The 18,508-nt window shown below is 34.6% G+C and overlaps 1 protein-coding gene across 2 annotated transcripts in view; it reads left to right on the forward strand.

Annotated features, from left to right (window-relative positions):
- Nucleotides 1-18,508, forward strand: part of NUDT9 (nudix hydrolase 9) — a 32,483-nt gene that overhangs the window by 6,533 nt on the left and 7,442 nt on the right. For both annotated transcript variants that reach the window (XR_012061253.1, XM_006198179.4), the window contains exons 2-7: nucleotides 1,879-2,118; nucleotides 3,700-3,795; nucleotides 6,650-6,736; nucleotides 11,759-11,870; nucleotides 14,748-14,894; nucleotides 16,026-16,110. Coding sequence is in view for 1 of the 2 variants with exons in the window: in XM_006198179.4 (XP_006198241.1) it covers nucleotides 1,879-2,118; nucleotides 3,700-3,795; nucleotides 6,650-6,736; nucleotides 11,759-11,870; nucleotides 14,748-14,894; nucleotides 16,026-16,110 (767 nt within the window). In the remaining variant the exon portion in view is untranslated. The remainder of the gene's footprint in view (nucleotides 1-1,878; nucleotides 2,119-3,699; nucleotides 3,796-6,649; nucleotides 6,737-11,758; nucleotides 11,871-14,747; nucleotides 14,895-16,025; nucleotides 16,111-18,508) is intronic.

An 18,508-nucleotide genomic window follows, 5' to 3' on the forward strand; every position in this document is an offset into this window, starting at 1 on the left:
ATTTAGGGCATCTTCAGGTTGCTGGCCTACTGATGGGTAGGGCTGTGTCCCCACCTAGCTAGCTGCTTGACCTATGGCATCCCAGTATTTTTACTGACAGTCTTCTGAGTGGGTCCAGGTCCAGATGCTAATAAGCCGGAGGAAGGATTCCAAAATGGCACTTGCAAGCACTGGTGTTTTTGTGGTAGAAAGAGCTGTCAAAAAGACTGTCACCAGTGACTGTGTCCCCAGGGTGAGTCCTTCTTGCCTTCTGCCTCTCCAGGAGGCTCTCCAAGATGAGCAAGTGGGCTCTTTTCAAAATATTGCTTCTGCCCTGGGTCCCAGAGCATGAGAGTGGTGTTGAATTTTGGCAAACCTTTTTCTGCATCAACTGAGATGATCAAATGCTTTTTTCCCTTCATTCTGTTAATGTAGTGTATTACATTATTTCATTTTTGTATGTTGAACTGTTCTTGCATTTCAGGAATAAATCCCATTTGATCATGTTGTATAATCCTTTTAATACGCTGTTGAATTCTATTTGCTATATTTTATTGAGGATTTTTGCATTGATATTCATCAGGGATATTGGCCTTTAGTTTTCTGGTAGCATCTTTGTCTAGCTTTGATAGCAAGGTAATAATGGTGGCTTCTTAGAAAGAATTGGGAAGTATTCCATCCTTTTCAGTTTTTTGGAAGAGTTTGAGGAGAATTGGTATTAATTCTTTGACTGTTAAATAGAGCTCACCAGTGAAAGCATCGGCTCCTAAACTTTTCTTTGTTGGGAGTAAGTAATTTTCTGTTAACTTAAAAGATACAACCCTATTCACATTTCATCATTTGCCCCCCTACCTTTTTTTTAAATAAATGGTTCAGTAGCCAATCCAGGATCACTGATTGCACCTAATTTTCATGCCTCTATCTGAAAGAGTTCCTCTAACTTTATGTTTCATGACCTTATCCATTTAAAGAGTACAGACCTCTATTCTGTAAGATATCCCTTAATGTGGGTCTGTCCTGTATTTCCTCATGTGTAAACTCTGGTTATATGTTCTTGTAAGGAATACCTCAGGAATGATCACTTGTGTACTTCTCGGTGTATAACATCAGGAGGCACATAAATTTGACTTATTTCACCATCCCATCAAGTTGGCGTTTGTCCCATCAACCATTTGTCTCAGGAAGGGCAAATTGTTATTGTGAGTGCAGGGGAAGGGGGCTGTCATCAGTCTGCTGTGTTCTCAGAATTCCCTTTTCTCCTTTAGATGTCCTAATTTAGGGTTATTAGGAATTTTAATCTTTATTTTAAGAATAATGAGAAGGCATTTAAGTTTTTAGGCAAGAGGAGACATGAAAAGTTTTTGTGTATGCTATGAGGTAAAGGTTCAGTTTTTTGTTTTTGCTTTTTTGTATATGCTATCCAGTTATTTCAGCTCTATACCTCATATTTTACTTTAAAGCTTATAATTTACATGTTTATCACAGTCTGACTTCAAGTAATATTACATTACTTTGTGTACTTAGGCCAAACTGTTTTTAAAAATGGATTCCTTCATATAGACTTGGTGTTCCTTTACATTTGTTTTTATGGTTAAAGTTTTATAATAAACTTTTTTCCCCAACATTTGTGCCAATAAAAGTGAACTTCTGTCCCTTTTTCTCAACTAAAATAAATTCAGTAAGTAGCTTCCAATTAATAAGATTCAGCAATATTTTTAAAGCTTTCGTATTTAAAAATAATCTCTCACAGATGTTGGACTTTTATACTAATATGCATCAGGTTTGAATTTTCTGATTTTAAGTCTTTGAAATTGAAAAGTATGTTTTGAGGCCTTTGAATTAAGTTCTTTAATTAATAATTAATATTTATATTAAACATTTTTCTTTTTTTCCTCCCAGAAACTCATTTTTATCCTGTGGGTTTCATCTTAATTCCAACATCATGTCTGTTTCTAATGGTACCAAAGAGAATTCTCACAACAAGGCTCGGACATCTCCTTACCCAGGTTCAAAAGTTCAACGCAGCCAGGTTCCTAATGAGAAAGTAGGCTGGCTGGTTGAGTGGCAAGACTATAATCCTGTGGAATATACTGCAGTCTCTGTGTTGGCTGGACCTAGGTGGGCAGATCCTCAGATCAGGTGAGCAAATTAGCCAGTGTCAGCTGGGTGTTAAGACTTTTAGAGAAGGTAATGCTTGTATTTGTAAATGACCAATTGAAAGCTGAAAATAATTTTTATCTAGTGCTTGAGTTTATTATGATTCAGTTTCTACATTTGGTTGAATTCATGTTTGTTTATTCTATTGGAGGTTTTATGATGATCCTTCCAAATAGGTAAATCTGTTTTGCTGTGGAGTTTTTTGTTTTGTGAAATGGCAAGTGGTGGTATCTGCTTTCATGTGTTCTATTTGGATTATCAGTAACACCTTTTGTGGTTCTTTTCCAATGTAGCTAGACTTGTACTTGAAGTAGTGAAAATAATTTTCAGACTTTTTTTTCAGATTACCAAATGATGATAAAATTAGACCAATGTGAAAGAATAGAAAAGGGATAGGTAAAGGAGAAAGAGAAAGAGGAAAACAAAAAACTCAAACAAAAATGCTTTGACTAAATTCATAGAACTGCTGCTTTGATTCACATTTTATATTTATGTTCCTTTTAATATCATGGTAGAGTTTTAAAATGTACCAACTATGACCTAGGCACTCTATTAAATGTTTTATAAGAATTATTTTATTTTACTCTTACTACTGTTCTGGAAGGCAGACAAGGTTGTTATTTCCGCTTTATAGAGAAAACACATGTGAAAATGGAGGCATGGAAAGATTTACCCTTTGCATGTGGTAACGGAGCTAGAAGATGGTATAGCTTGGACTTGAACTCAGTCTGACTCCAGAATTCATGCTCTTAACTGCTACCTAGTTTTGGAACTGTTTTATAAGTTTGATTTAATGGGTAAGCTTATTGTAAATGATAGTTCTCTTAAGGTATTAGTTAGTCAGTTAAATAAAAAATATTGCTAATTGGGTAGATCCAGTATTAGTTCATTAGTTTGTTAAACTTTACCACGGACTTACTGCTATAACTTGATTTTTACGAACAGTTTTCTTACTTTATCCAAAGATGTGTTTGTAACTTTGTGGTAGTACTTGGATTTTATATTTCAGTAGCTACCATCCAGATCAAGAATTAGAACATTTCCAGCATATTACATCTATTTTAATCTACATGATAGTTATTATAAAGTTTGTGGGATGAATTCACTGTTTTGTGGGTTTACTTTGATGATTTTATCAGTGTACATTTGAAGAAATTAAAATTATTGTGAGACAGTAGAAAAATCAATATATCAGAAGGAATCTTATTTTTGGAACTACATAGGAACTAGTAATTGCCACATTGTGACCATAGACAATTCCTCTTTACTAATATTAATGTAAACTTTTTTTTAGTATGTGGGAGGAACTCCAGTTTGTTTGCCATTAGTCCTTCCCAGAGGGGTTATAATATATATCCTTATATTGTAAGGTGTTTTGGTTTAACAGGTTTTTTTTCAGAAACTGTTTTGAAGAAGTAAGATGATTTGTAATTAAAAACTAAATTTGTAACTAAAAATTTAGTTTCAAAAATACTGCTCATTGTAAATAACTGACTGCCATTATTAAGCTAGTGGTAATATTGGATCATTATTTCTTATTTTGCATTGGTATTCTCATTACAGTGAAAGCAACTTTTCTCCCAAGTTTAATGAAAAGGATGGGCATATTGAGAGAAAAAGCCAGAATGGCCTGTATGAGATTCAAAATGGAAGACCTAGGTAGGTACTGGGAATGGAACATCTTGCGATATGGGTCTTCAAAAGGTAGAAGATATCATCAACAAAAATTCAATTAACAATCAAGTTAAGAAGAAAAAAGAAATTTTATTTGAGCCAAACTGAGGACTATGACCTGGGAGACAGACTCTTAGAAAGGTCTGAGAACTGTTCCACATGGTATAAGTTGAAGACACAGTCATATACGTTTTTGAGACAAAGGATCATGCATCAAACTGACATACTGATATTTTACATAAAGTCTGCCAAAGATACATAGTCTAAGTACACATGTACAAAGCAAGCATCAAATCACCATGACTCCTATCAGAGTTGGGAAAGAATGCCATTCTTTTAAGAAGTTAAATTGCTAGTGTCAGAAGAAAGGAAAAAAATTGATCTTTATGGTTGAGCAGCACTCCTGTCTTTGAGGAGCTCTGGTTAATGTGTAATACAGATGCACCCTGCATATTAGGAAGGAAGGGAGGAGGCCCAGACAGACAGAGAATTTTATGTTTAAATTTTCTTGTCCTGCCTTAAAATATAAATTTTATTTCATCAATATAATTAACATTTATTGAGTGCTTGTGTGTGCCATTTTACAAAAGAATTTATATACGTGCTCTAATTAAATCATCACGATAACCCTGTGGATAGATAGTTTTAGTTCTATTTCCAGAAAAGGAGGGAAAATGTAAGCACTTTGCATACAATAAGTGGTGGAAGCGGGATTTAAATGCATCTTCTTGTAACTTCACCTTGAAGGTAGAAATAATTACAGTTGACCCTTGAACAACACTGGCTTAAACTGTGTGGACCCAGCAGAGGAACAGAGTGTTCAGAGGACCGACTGACCATAAGTCTATATGGGAATGCTGTTCAAGGGTCAGCTGTAATTGAATAAATTGACAGAGAAAGGATTGAAAATTGTATTTCAGTAGTTATTTATAAAATGAGAGAATACTTTAGAGTAAGAATTTATCCAAATCCATAAGAGTGAAAATTAAAGTAACCCAACAATTTAATATCAAGTTTCTTGTTGTATTTTTAAAAATGATTTTTCTACACAACACCAAAATTTTCCATTTTACGTAAGAAGACATTATAAAAGTTAGGAAGAAATGTAAAAATTAGCATGTCTAAAATAAAACAAAAAAAGGATCGCAGATTTGTAATCATGCTTATCACCTTGTAAAGATGTTGCAAGTTATATTCTTAGTTCCTCTAGGGTGAGGAAATAATAGTACTCCTCTCACCCCAATCTGGACTTTCAGTTTTGCTAAATTCTGTGTTCGTAACTTACTCACCTTTCTGTGTTATTGAATCTTTTCAAATCAAGCTCTCCTTGCATTTGACTCATTCCTTAGATTCTTTTCTGGGTGAAATATATTAAAAGATACATACATATATAAAAAGATAAAGACAGGGTAGCCTGTTGTTTCAGTCAAGACTCTGACCAATAGAAACCAACTCAGGCTTGCCTGAGCAAAGAGTGAACTTTACTCTGGGGCTGTGGAATCTTCTCAAGGAGCCCAAAGCAGATGTGCAGGTAACTAGGAAAGAGTGGAATTGAAAATCCATCAGGACCGTCTCTTTGGCTCATGCCTGCTTTTCCTTCTGTGTTGCCTTTGTTTTTCTTTTTCTGTGAACAATTTTCTCTGCTTCTCAGGCTATAGGATAGTCTGTATGTCTTTTCTGCAGCTTCCAGTTTATAAGTTATAGGCTTGGTCATCTATAAAAACTAACATTCTCTCTCTTAATATTGGCTTTGATCATTTGTGTTTGGGGGTCTATGGTTACATGGGATAAAATATAGTTGCTGTCCACCCTGCCTCTCCCCCTGAATTTGAAAGGTAGAATTAACGTCACCTGGCCAGGTGTCTTGTCTTTCCGTCTTTATTTGCAAATTTTGCTGGAATATTTCTAAGTCTAGAATGAAACAGTATAAAAATTCATTTGACTTTAATAACAGTCACAGAGAAGACTAGAATAAATAGAGATAGCTGAAAGGGAAAATTTGACAAGTTATTTATTTACTTTCACATAGTGGGAGGACAAAAGATATAATAAGATAAGATTGCAGATTAGGGCATTTTACTGGTACATAATGAAAGGTGTACATTCAAGGGGTATTGACTGGAAGAAAATACTCAGGCATGACTGTTTTTTTGTTTATCTGACAGATGTTTTAATGTTGGGTTGTGGCATTAGGTAAAATAATTTGTTGACATTTTTACATAATTGTTTTCTTTAAAGATTGTATTTTGGTATATTTCAAATCTTGAAATATTGGATACTTTTACCTCACTGTATGCTACAAAATATTTGTTATTGATAATAAGAATCTAGAACCTGCTGAGAAAAAATGGACTTTAAAATGTAACAAAAACCATTTGGATGGGGCAGGTTGAAGGGGAGTGGAGCAGGAAGTGAAGATGATGAGAAAGTGAAGACAAGTGTGGGTATCCTGAGTAATTAAGCACCACTGTTGTAGAGATAGATGATGATTAGGTGCAGAACATTTTATCCTCCAGAGTTAAGAGTCCAGTAAGGTTCTAGTTTGAATTTTGAAGTATAGGTGAAAACTGAAGCCAATTCTTATATTGTAGAACAACTTTCAAAATGAGATTCCCCCCTCCTGGATCAAGCCCAAAGCTTAAGGGATGCACAAAGGAAAAGTTAAATAACACTATAAGGAAATACGTACTTTCAGTGCCAGATGTGTGATAATGCTACTGGATTTTTGTGGAGATACCGTTTCCCTCTTGCTGCTCTTACTGCCTTGTTTTGGGCCATATCAAATTGGGTTAAAAAAGATGAACACATTTAATTGATTTTATGTTTTTTTCCTCCCCAGAAACCCTGCAGGACGGACAGGACTGACTGGCCGTGGGCTTTTGGGGCGATGGGGCCCCAATCATGCTGCAGATCCAATTATAACCAGGTAAGAACTAAAAACATTTTCATAGCAAAGAGCTAAGTGAAAAAATACAGGCTGTAACCCAGTTTTTACGTCTATATTACACACACACACACACACACACACACAGAGGTGTATGTATGTATATATGTGTTTGTATATACAGTCATCCCTTGGTATCCTGCAGGACTGATTTCAGGACAACCCCTTGTGCCCCAAGTAGATACCAAAATACAGATGCTCAAGTCCCTCGGCCCTCCTTATCTATGGATTCCACATCTGCAGATACAGAGAGCTGACTGTATGTGCATGTATATATGTGTGTGTATATATAATTATGCAGTCATGCACATATGAAACCTTTATTTTAAAGGGATTTTATGTAAAATTATAACGATAATGATATAAGTGTAAAACTGTAGTTTTATGTTGCATAAGTTAGGCATTATCTAAATTCACTAAATACTTATTGAGGATCTGTTTGTTCTCAAAATTGAGTAAGTGCTTTGGTGCATATGAAAAAGTATAACAATCCTAAGTTTCAGCTCCTTGTCATTGAGCTGTGGTTTCATTTAGAAGATGGAAAATGTGAAATAAGAAAACGTGTCAAAGTAATATGGCTGACACAGGATGCCTCAGAGAATTAGAAGATTGGATTAGGACATAATGATGGTAAACTGGAGCACCCAAGAAAGGCATTTTGAAGGAGGTAGACTGGAGCTTGGATAGGGGGACAGGAGGAGGCCTCGGAACAAGGCTGGTAGTAATATCTATTTGAGTATTGAGGGATAGTGAAAAGACCAGCTTGGTTGAAACAGGAGATTCTTGTAAGAGAACAGTGGATGATAAATTAAACTTAAAATTAATTTTTATACAGTTTATTGTGGAGAATATTAAATGCCAGAGTTAAAGGCTATGAAGTGTAGCCATTGAAGTTTCCAGAACAGGGGAAAGGCATTCTCTTCTGAGGCAGATCTGTCTGGTAAGCCAAATCATATTCAGAAGGTTTCTTGGTCAGCATGAATCATAATAAAGGAGGTAGGTGAATCCATGTTTAGATGGATTTAGCCATCTCCATCTTAATCATACTCCCAACACATTTGGAATATTCCATCATCTCTGTCATCCTTTTATTTATTTTTTATTTTTAGGTTTTTTTTCACTGACCACCTACCTTCTCACATGTAATTGCCATTTTTCTTCTTTAAATAATGCATATACCCTCGATATTCTTACTTTTTTAGTTTTGATATTTTTAGGGCTTTCCTTTCTTCCAGGAGACTTTGTTTTTCTCTAATCTGGGATATAATAATGATTTCATAGTTTAAATCTAGGAAAAGCAGCTTGTTGTCAAGTTACTGGAAGAGGCACCAATACTGTCCTCATTGTATTCTTTTTCCCTTTCATTTCTCCTGCCAAAAGGGATCTTTACCCCACACCCCGCCCCAGTTTTATCTTCTCTCCATCCATTCATTCTTCCTTCCACCCACCTACCGACACATTTACCTGCCTACCTACCTACCTGCCAACTTGCTTCTACCCATCTAGAATTCCTTCAGAAACTTTGTGGTTTAAATGAGATGAAAAGAGTTAATATATTCTTATTAATGAATGTAATTAAAATAGTATAAGTAAATATTAATGATAGATTCAGTTTCTTTCCAGTTTTGGTGAGGCTGTCTAAAAACAGGAAGGTATGAAACAGTTGAAGCAGGAATGCTAGGAACAAGAAGCAGAAAAGGGAGGCCAGAGACTTGAAAGTTAGCCTCTAATGAGCTTGTCTTTATCGGTGGTGGACCAAATAGCAGCTGGGAGTAAACATGGTGATTGTATGTCAAGTTGTTTTGAAATGGTAGACTTTTTACCTTAATTTTGTTATTATACAAATGAGAGAACTGAAGGCTTAGAGATGGTCTAAGGCTATGAAAGTGGCATAGTCTAGCTTTCAGCTATACTCTTAGGTTGATGTTCTTTGCTGTCTGAGTAATACATATGTTAACTGATGAGTCCCTCCAAATACATGAGTGGTAGTAGAAAGGGAAGGAAGAGAAGAATGAAGGATGTTGAAGAATCAACGAGATTAGATGAACTGTTAAAAATATGGCTTTACCCCAGAAACTCTGCTAGGTGCTATGAATAGTTTTTATATTTGTTTCTCATAAAAACTCCTCAGAGTAGGTATTAACATGTCTGTTTTATAGATTTGAAAATGGAAACTTACTGAGGTTAATTGATTTGCCTAGATCTTGTAGATCTGAAATATGAATCAGGGCTATTTGACTCCAAATATTGTGCTTTCTTTTTTATACCAGTATTTCACTACTGAGTAGTCATAAAAATCACACAGGCACTGTTAAAGCAAGGGTTTCATCCCCTTTTCTTTCAAGTACTTCATAATGCAAAATAGCTTTGTACAGTGCAGAATTTCACAGACTTTCTAGTTCAGAATCTCCAGGGACAATGTTAAATTTTTAGATTCCCAGGTACCTCTCTTAGAGATTTCCCATTTACAATGGGAAGTTACCTCAAGTTCCTTTAGGTCCTTTAAAGTCAGAATGAGATGGAAAGTGTTAATGTATTATTGTGAATAAACTCAGGTCAAAAGATAATGGCAATATCATTTTCTTTCCAGTTTTGGTTAAAGATGGGAAGGTATGGACCATCAGAAATGGGGTGGGAATACCAGTAGTACATAGGAGTATCATTAATATTTAGTAAATGTTAATGAGGTTTACTAATTAAAATGATACATTATTTCTGTTATATCAAGAATTTTTGTTTTAAATTTGGTGGTAATGCGTTTGATACTGATAAAATTTTAACATGAAGCTGCTCTGCTTTAAAATCTTTAAATGAATCCCTTCAGGATAACATCTGAGACTGTAAACATAATACCCAAGCTGTTCATCATCTGTCTGGTCCTGCCGTCTTGCCCAGCAGCATGTCTCTCTGTTTTGCTTTTCTTCTTAGGCTGGCTGGCTGAACAGCAGGGGCTCTGTGCTTTTGTTTTCCCAGCTCCTTGCATATGAGGTGTGGTAGGTGCCAGTAAATGTCTGTGAGTGAACAGAACCATCATTTGCCGCCTTACCCCTCCTCTTACCTACTTAGTATAAGCATTCTATTTGTTTGATTTCAGTGAAATAGTATGGTGACTAAGAGCGCAGATTCTGGAACTGGATTGCCTGGCTTCAAATGTTGATTTATACAACTTTTTCGCTCTGCAACCTTGGGCAAGTTAGCTACTTCTTTGTGTCTCATTTTCCACATCTGTAAAATAAAGACAATAATACAGCTACTTTATAGGGTGTTTTTGAGGCTTAAGTGGGTAAATACATTAAAGCACAACAATATTAGGTCCATAATGAGTGCTATATAAATGACTTTTAAAAAATAAAAGTGGGGGAGGGGTAAATTAGGAGTTTGCAATTAACATATACATACTACTATATATAAAAGAGATAACCAAGGAGGACCTACTGTATAGCACAGGGAACTATACTCAATATCTTGTAATAACCTATAATGGAAAGGAATCTGAAGAAGAATATATATATAAAAATAATCGTTTTGCTGTACAACTGAAACTAACACAACATTGTAAAACAAGTATATGTCAATAAAAAAAGAGATTAGATGTCAGTGTTCTTACTATTTTGATACAAAACTTTTTTTTATAAAGTAAAGGTTAAATCTGTCCTCTCTCCATTCTTACTGTCTCCGCCTTCAGTCCTGCTGGATCGTCTTGTACCTGGATCATGGTAACAGTCTTCTACCTGGTTTTCTTGCCTCCAGTCTTGCTTCCCTCCACACCAACTTCAAGACTTTTGTCAGAGTGAGAGAGCGTCCTAAAATACAAATTATTTATGGCTTTACCCTGCTTAAAATTATTCTCTGGCTCTCTAAGCAGATGAATTTGGTAAATTCTTTGCCTACTTCTCCAGCCTCATCTTCCATCTTTCCCTTACTGGTGCTTATATTGCTGCACCCCAATGTACTTTTAGTTTCTTGAACACATTATTTTATTTTATAACTTGTTTCCTCTCTCTGGCATTCTTAAAAACAGGTGTTGTCTTCTTATACTAATTGTTCTTTCATTTCTACTTACTGTATTTATCAAACTGTCACTCTGTCTTGCAGTTTATTCACTTACATGTCTAGCTCCACTGTAGACTCTGAGCTCTTTTGGGGGAGTTATGGGTCAGACATAGTCTTCAGCCACAATATAAAGAAATTTGGACACTCATTTCTGAACTAGTATATTTTATTGACTCTCATGCAGAGTAATGATTCGATCATAGGCTTTCTTATTTGGTTTAGTGTTAGAAGTTCAAAATCTTTATCTTTGCCTGAGGGCCTATTAGAATTATTTGTAAAATTGGGCAGGAGGAGGCAGATGTGGTGGGTGTGTAGGGAAGAAGGGGAGATTTAGCAACATCTTTGGGAAGGAGGCTGTGGTTAGAAAAGGCACATTCTGAAATTAACATTACATTGATGCTTTTAAAAATACGCAATTCAATTTGAAATGTAAAATTAAAGGATAGAGTAAAATTTCTTTTATCAAAAGAGGGGATAAAGATTGAGAAGCACTTCTTTTGAGACCAAATGAACCTGTATTATATAATCTGCTTTTCTGAAAACATAGGATGAACTGTTAAAAGCAAATATTACAGATCTTTTTCTCTGCTTATAATGCTTAAAAAGGATCCTTGGATAAAAAAAAAACTTTTATGACCTTTCTTTTAAGTTCTGTTCTGCTTTAAAATTTTTCGATAGTACTTTAAGTAGTAAAAATTATTTATATCTTGAATTTTTATATGGAGACTATAAAATACTTTATGAAAAGTGGACATTTGTCTTGGTTTGTAACAGTGACAAATAAAGAATATTTTTAATACAAAACAATTTTTAAAAATAGAACTAGCTGATTTGTGGTAAATAGTATGTTCTGTTATTAAAAAAATACATCTTTGTAATTTTGTCTCAAGCTTGAGATAGATCCTTGGTCTTTGTTCTAAATCAGTTATGATCTTACGTTACTATTTATAGGTGGAAAAGGGATAGAAGTGGAAATAAAATCACCAATCCTATTTCTGGGAAAAACATCTTACAGTTTGTTGCAATAAAAAGGAAAGACTGTGGAGAATGGGCACTCCCAGGGGTAAGCATTAAAGTTAAGTCAAATTATGTTTTAAGTTCTTTTTAATTGTTTTGCTTACTATAATGTTATTGTTTATGAATCTTTTCTACTCCATTTATTCTCCATTCCTCCCTACTTCAGTTAGTAATTCTTTTGTCATTCATCACTGCAATGAAATGTCACTGTCAATGACAAATGTAGGCTTTTGCACAGCAAAGGAAACCATAAACAGAACAAAAAGACAACCTACAGGCTGGGAGGAAATATTTGCAAATGATGCAGCTGACAAGGGCTTAACTTCCAGAATATACAAACAGCTCATACAATACAATAACAAAAAAATAAACAACCTAATCAAAAAATGGGCAGAAGACCTAAACAGACATTTCTCCAGTGAAGACATACAGATGGCCAATAGGCACATGAAAAGATGCTCAGGATCACTAATTATCAGAGAAATGAAAATCACAACTACAATGAGGTATCGCCTCACACCGATCAGAATGGCCATAATTAAGAAGTCCACGGTTGATAAATGCTGGAGGTGGTGTGGAGAAAAGGGAACCCTCCTACACTATTGGTGTTAATGTAGTTTGGTGTAGCCATTATGGAAAATAGTATGCAGACCTTTTGAAAAACTGAAAGCAGAATTAACCATATGATCCAGCAATCTCACTCCTGGGCATGTGTCTGGAGGAAACTCCAATTCGAACAGATATGTGCACCCCAGTGTTCACAGCAGCATTATTTACAATAGCCAAGACATGGAAGCAACCTAAATGTCCACTGACAGATGACTGCATAAAGAAGTTGTGAGATATATATATAGAGAGAGATCTATATATGTATTTCTTTATCTTTCTGTCTCTCTATATATAATATACGATGGAATATATTACTCAACCATAGAAAAGAATGAAATAATGCCAGTTGCAGCAACATGGATGGACCTAGAGATTATCCTACTAAGTGAAGTAAGTCAGAGAAAAAATATCATATGGCATCACTTATATGTGGAATCTAAAAAAAATAATAATAATACAGATGAACTTATTTACAAAACACAAAGAGACTCAGACAGAGAAAACAAATTTATGGTTACCAAAGGGGAAACGGGAGAGGGAGAAATTGGGAGTTTGGGATTAGCAGATATAAACTACTATATATAGGATAGATAAACAAGGTCCTATTGAATATAGAACAGGGAACTAAATTCAGTATTTGTAACAGCCTATATTGAAAAAGAATATGTATTATATATATAGCTGAATCACTATACTGTACACCAGAGACTAACACAACATTGTAAATCAACCATACTCAATAAAAAGAAGGAAAAAAAAAGGAAAAAAAGTTCTTGCATTTGGGAAAAAAACAAAACAAAACAAATGTAGGATAATACAACAAAGCTGTTAGAATCTGAGTCTAATTCTAAAACCCTTGGGAAAGAACATGGACTTTGGAGTTAGACCTACGCTTGTGTTCTGGCCTTTCTACTTTGAGCTGAGTGATATGGAGTTCAGTCCTTCACTTTAAAGATAACCATATCTATTTCATAGGATTATTAGAGGGAGTGCACAAAGCACCTGGTGTATTAGATATTTATTAATGTTCGGTCCTGTCTCAGAACCCAACCCCTATTCCAAGCCCAAGAAAAGATTTTTGTATTTTTTGGTTGAATTCTGATAACTTTAGATGTAATAAAAAGATAACTTTTATTACTTACTATTTCTTATAGTTTTTTAAATTTCCATAATATCAGGAAGAATATGCTTTTATTGAGCCCATGTCAATAGTATATTTCAAGTGGCTGTTAAAAATGTGTATACGTTCAGTAGAGGGTTTTATATTTTATGCCATATTGTGAAATGGAGATAGTTTGATGAGAAGATGACTCTTTATACACATATTGCTATCCCCAAGGATGGCTTTTCTTTGTAGGATAAAAATGGAATGAAAATAAAGATTACAGCTGACTGATAAAAGCTTAAGCTAATTATTAGGAGCCAAATAGTCAAATTTCACTCATGCTGAGTGCAGAATACAGTAATGACATCATCATAAGATCTTATCTTTTTATTGTCATTTGTAATTCTGGTCAGGGAACTGATGTCGTTAGTATCATTTTGTGAGTCATTCATCTAATCAATATATTTTGAGTATCTGTCTTTTGTCAGCTAATATTTTAGGCATTGGGGATACAACAGGGCAACATAAACATCCCTGTCTTCTTGGTGCTCACACTCCAGTGGGGGAGACATAAGACAAATAATATAAGATAAATAAATTATATAAGATAAATAAGTTATTGTATGTTAGAAGGTGGTAAGTATTAAGAAAAATCTAAAGTAAGGAAGGGGACTAGGAAGTGTTTGAGAGTTTGCAATTTTAAATCGGGTGGTTAGAGAAAGTTTCCCTGAAAAGGTGACGTTTGAGTAAAAATCTGAAGGAGGTGAATGAGTGAACCATTGGCTATCTGGGGAAAGCATCCTGGACAGAAGTAATAGCAGGGCAGATACCTTAAGACTGAGGTATGTCCGGCACATTCCAGGAACTTTGAGGTCAGTAGGGCTGGAATTGAATGGCCAATGGGGAAAGTATCAGCTTGCTATAGTCTTTCTTGCCTCCAGCCTTTCCTTCCATGGCTTGAGTTTGGAAAATACCAGGAAAGGAGTTTGATTGGCTCAGTTTACCACAGGCTAACCTTGAACCAGTTACTGTGGTTGAACATATGAGATACCCTTCTAGACTGCTTCTACTAGAAACAAATGATTTAGAGAAGAACACAGATGATTATGAACAGATAGAGCAATATATGTCCGCTACATCACTCAGTAAATATTTATTGATTGAATTAGAGCTTACTACTTTTTGTTTGTTTACAAAAATGTCTCTTAGGGGATGGTGGATCCAGGAGAGAAGATTAGTGCCACACTGAAAAGAGAATTTGGTGAGGAAGCTCTCAACTCCTTACAGAAATCCAGTGCCGAAAAGAGAGAATTAGAGGAACAATTGCATAAACTCTTCAGCCAGGAACATCTAGTGGTAAGAAATGGTGGTTCCTAAGAAGGATTTAGTCCTGTGGGTTAATGAAAATTACTTAAACGTTCACCTGGAAATCTGGTAGATCATTCTTTGAATAAAGTGAAATACTTGTGTATTTGAAATACATATTCATAAGAATAAATTACATTATAGTAGATCTTCACTGTAAATAGACGTCTATTTAAATTTTTATAGCCCAACTTTAGGTTGGTTGCATCACTTAGTATAATGTATTTTTTTCCTCTTAGTTTTTCCTTAGACTGAATGTGAGCTAATGTACCACTGAGCTCACTCATCTAACAGAAAACCTTTTCTTTTTTTTAAAAAAATGCATGAATTCAGCTTTTTTGAGAGGACATTTACATTTTAAATTACATTATTTAGAGTTTTTCTGGTTCCTAACCATTTAAGTCTCATGTCTATTTTGTCTGTACACCCTTTGTGATTTAAGAAATCACTTTACAAGGTATATGTGCACGAATAATGAGGAAAAGGATACATTTTCTTTTGAATTGCTTTGTTTTCTTTCTAGAATTAGGATTTCTTAATTATTTATCTATGTTGTTTAGGTTTTGGGTCACATTTGTGTTAGATGGCTAGATCCAAATCTTTTCACGTATTAATAGCTGAAATATTAGTCTTTACTAACGTTCCTTATAGATCTTTATTTAACTAGAAGAATCTATCTTTGTGTATCTAAAACTATAATCACAGGATTATTAAAACAGAAAAATACTTAAATTATAGAGTCTTTATAAAAATTTTATGGCCCAAATATGACTATTCTCAGATTCTGAAGTTAGAGTCCAAAGTGTTGAGGGTTTTGTGGATTTTAAAGCTGCCTCAGAATGTTCATGAGAATATTGTTCCCTTGGAATTTAAAACAAGCATATGAGATGCTACATTAAAGGTTCTATGATATTTACATTTTTTATGCGTGTTGGTAAAAAACACATAACGTATAATTTGCCATCTTAACCATTTTTAAGTGTACAGTTGAATAATGTTAATTAAATATGCATTGTTTGGCAACAGAATATTTCTGATTCTGTTGAAGGTAAATGCTCTGCTCTACCCATTCCTATTTCACCCTACACTTTATTTTTTTTCTGTGCCTCCTTTTAAAAACAGATATATAAGGGATATGTTGATGATCCTCGAAACACTGATAATGCATGGATAGAGACAGAAGCTGTGAACTACCATGATGAAACAGGTAATTTTACTTACGTTTATTAAGCCAACTGAATTAGAGGATCAATTTCGGTCAAGCAGCCTACTAGGGCATAATTAAATCTGGACTTTTTAGCATTTTAAGTCAATCAGCTACTGACTGTAGGATTATATTTATATGAAACCAAATTATTGATATTAAAAGAATATGTAGAAGAAAGCTTTAAAAGTGTTATCAGTAACTAATTTCCTTTAATCCACTGGTGGCATATAAAATTAATTTTGAATTTATAGACTAAAATTATATGCCTTAAAGTTGTCAAATTGTTTATGTAGTATGAATCTATGTAAAACAAAAACAAAAGCAATTGGAGATTTGATGATGAAGTATAGCTATGATAAAGGAAATGGGATTTATATCTGTATTACTGTTTGAAATAATTTTGAAATAAGCATGCATTATTGAAATACAAAACAATAACAAAAAACTTACGAAGTATTGAAAAAACTTTAAAGTGAATGCTTTTTCTGGTCTCTGGATTTAAAAATTTTAGAGGGGTAACTGGGAATCAAATCTGTTATTATAAAAGAGGGGGAATTTGCTATCTTAAAAATTAATTATGATCTTTAATTTATATACTGAATGGCTGGCTTCTTTTGAAACATATTTTATTGTTAAATTGGATGATACTTTAAAATTTTGTTTCATCTGTATTGAAATGAGGGTACCATATTAGAAAACTGAATGTTCTACCCATGGCTTCTTAGTTATGTAAATTTGTGTAAATCACTTATTCTCTTGGACTCAGTTTTTTCTTTATAAAATGGTCTGGAAGATGTGTCACTTTTATGTTCTTGTTGAACTTGGGGAAACTCCTAGCACCAGGTTCATTATTTCTATATAAAAACTTCAGCCAAAGTATTAGGAGAATTCATCCTGGTATTGAGAACTTAGAAGAAGTATTTCAGAAGGGGAAGTATGCAAATATAATTTAGAAGCAGGCCTCTACAATTTAAGTATGATAAATTTGTTAGCTATTTATTTTTGGAAGAACAGTGATCCTTTAGAGGTTGATTATGTAGTGGTTCAAATCACTGTTTTCACCCTTTCATTCTCTCTCTATACTTAAAAAAAAATTTGTGATCTGATAATTGCAGATCTCTACCATATCTGAGTCTGATTCTGATGCTTGCTTTGTCTCTTCAGACTGTGCTTTTTGCCTTTTTGCAGGACTTTTAGTTATTTTGAAAGATGAACATGATGTATACAGTAAAAGGGACTGAGGCAAATAGACCTTTAGTGTGAGGTTTTATCTTTACCTGACTAGGAGTTAGGCAGTGCTTATTATTTGCCGTGATTGTAGGTGTCGTAGGCTAAAATTTCCAGCTTTGTTTTTGTTTTCTTCTCTTCTGTTATCTCTGGGTTTCCCTAGAGACTACTTAAATAAGGTCTGAGCCATGCAGTTCTTTCAGTTGTATTCCCCTGTTACTTTATGGAAACCCTGTTGATGAAGTGGTGAGGTGTAGAGGGAGGAGAATCATAGGAGAACCCAGTGATTAAGGCTTAGTCTTTCAGTGAGCCTGTGCCCCCGGGCTGTGACCTTTACATCTGCTTGTCAATTTCCTCCTTCCACCCTCACACTCCTTAGGTGAGACCAGAAGGCTAGCGTTGGGTATTTCCCTTCCCCCAGGCTGGTTGGGACTTGGTGAAATAGTTTTCCATAAGTGCAGAATGCTCTGGGTGTATTTCCGAACGGTTACTTTCTCCCTTTCTCTGTTGGAAGCAAGTGGGAATTTTTCTGCAGTCTTCACCTGGAGGTAAAACTCATGAAAATGTGATCCACCCATCCCAAGACAGGGCCTCTAGGAGACTTTATCTCTCAATCTAGTTCACAGATCAATTTCCAAAAAGTAGTCAATTACCTTTTAAAAATTTCTACCACTGGCTGACTCCAGTGGAGGACTTCTGTTCCCAGTAAGTTGTGATTCCCATTATTGGCCTTTCTCTCCAGTTTTCAGGGTGTCATTGTGCCCTGTGACCTCAGTTCTCTGATGGATCCAAGAAGAGTTGTTAATTTTCATTTTGTTCAAATTTTTTGTGTTTGTTAGGATAGGAGTGATGACTTCCAAGCTCTTTACATGTCAGACTGTAAACTTTAAACTTTTTAGAATTTTGTTTTGGGTAATTTATTAGGTAACCAGAGGGAAGGATGCTTTTCAGACATTATTAGAGCCGATAAAGAGCATATTATTAGAGGACATTGTTATTTAGATAATCAGATATTTTAATTTAACTTTTAGATTCAGGTTTACTTTTTAATTTTTGTTCTCCATTGTCAATTGGATGTTGTAGTTGCAATGAGGATACACAAAGAGCTGTCATTTTAGCATTGGGATTTAGAACCCTATGTGCTAAAATATTAGATTCTTTTCTTTTAAGA

The sequence above is a fragment of the Vicugna pacos genome, chromosome 2 (assembly GCF_048564905.1).
Source record: "Vicugna pacos chromosome 2, VicPac4, whole genome shotgun sequence".
NCBI lineage: Eukaryota > Metazoa > Chordata > Mammalia > Artiodactyla > Camelidae > Vicugna > Vicugna pacos.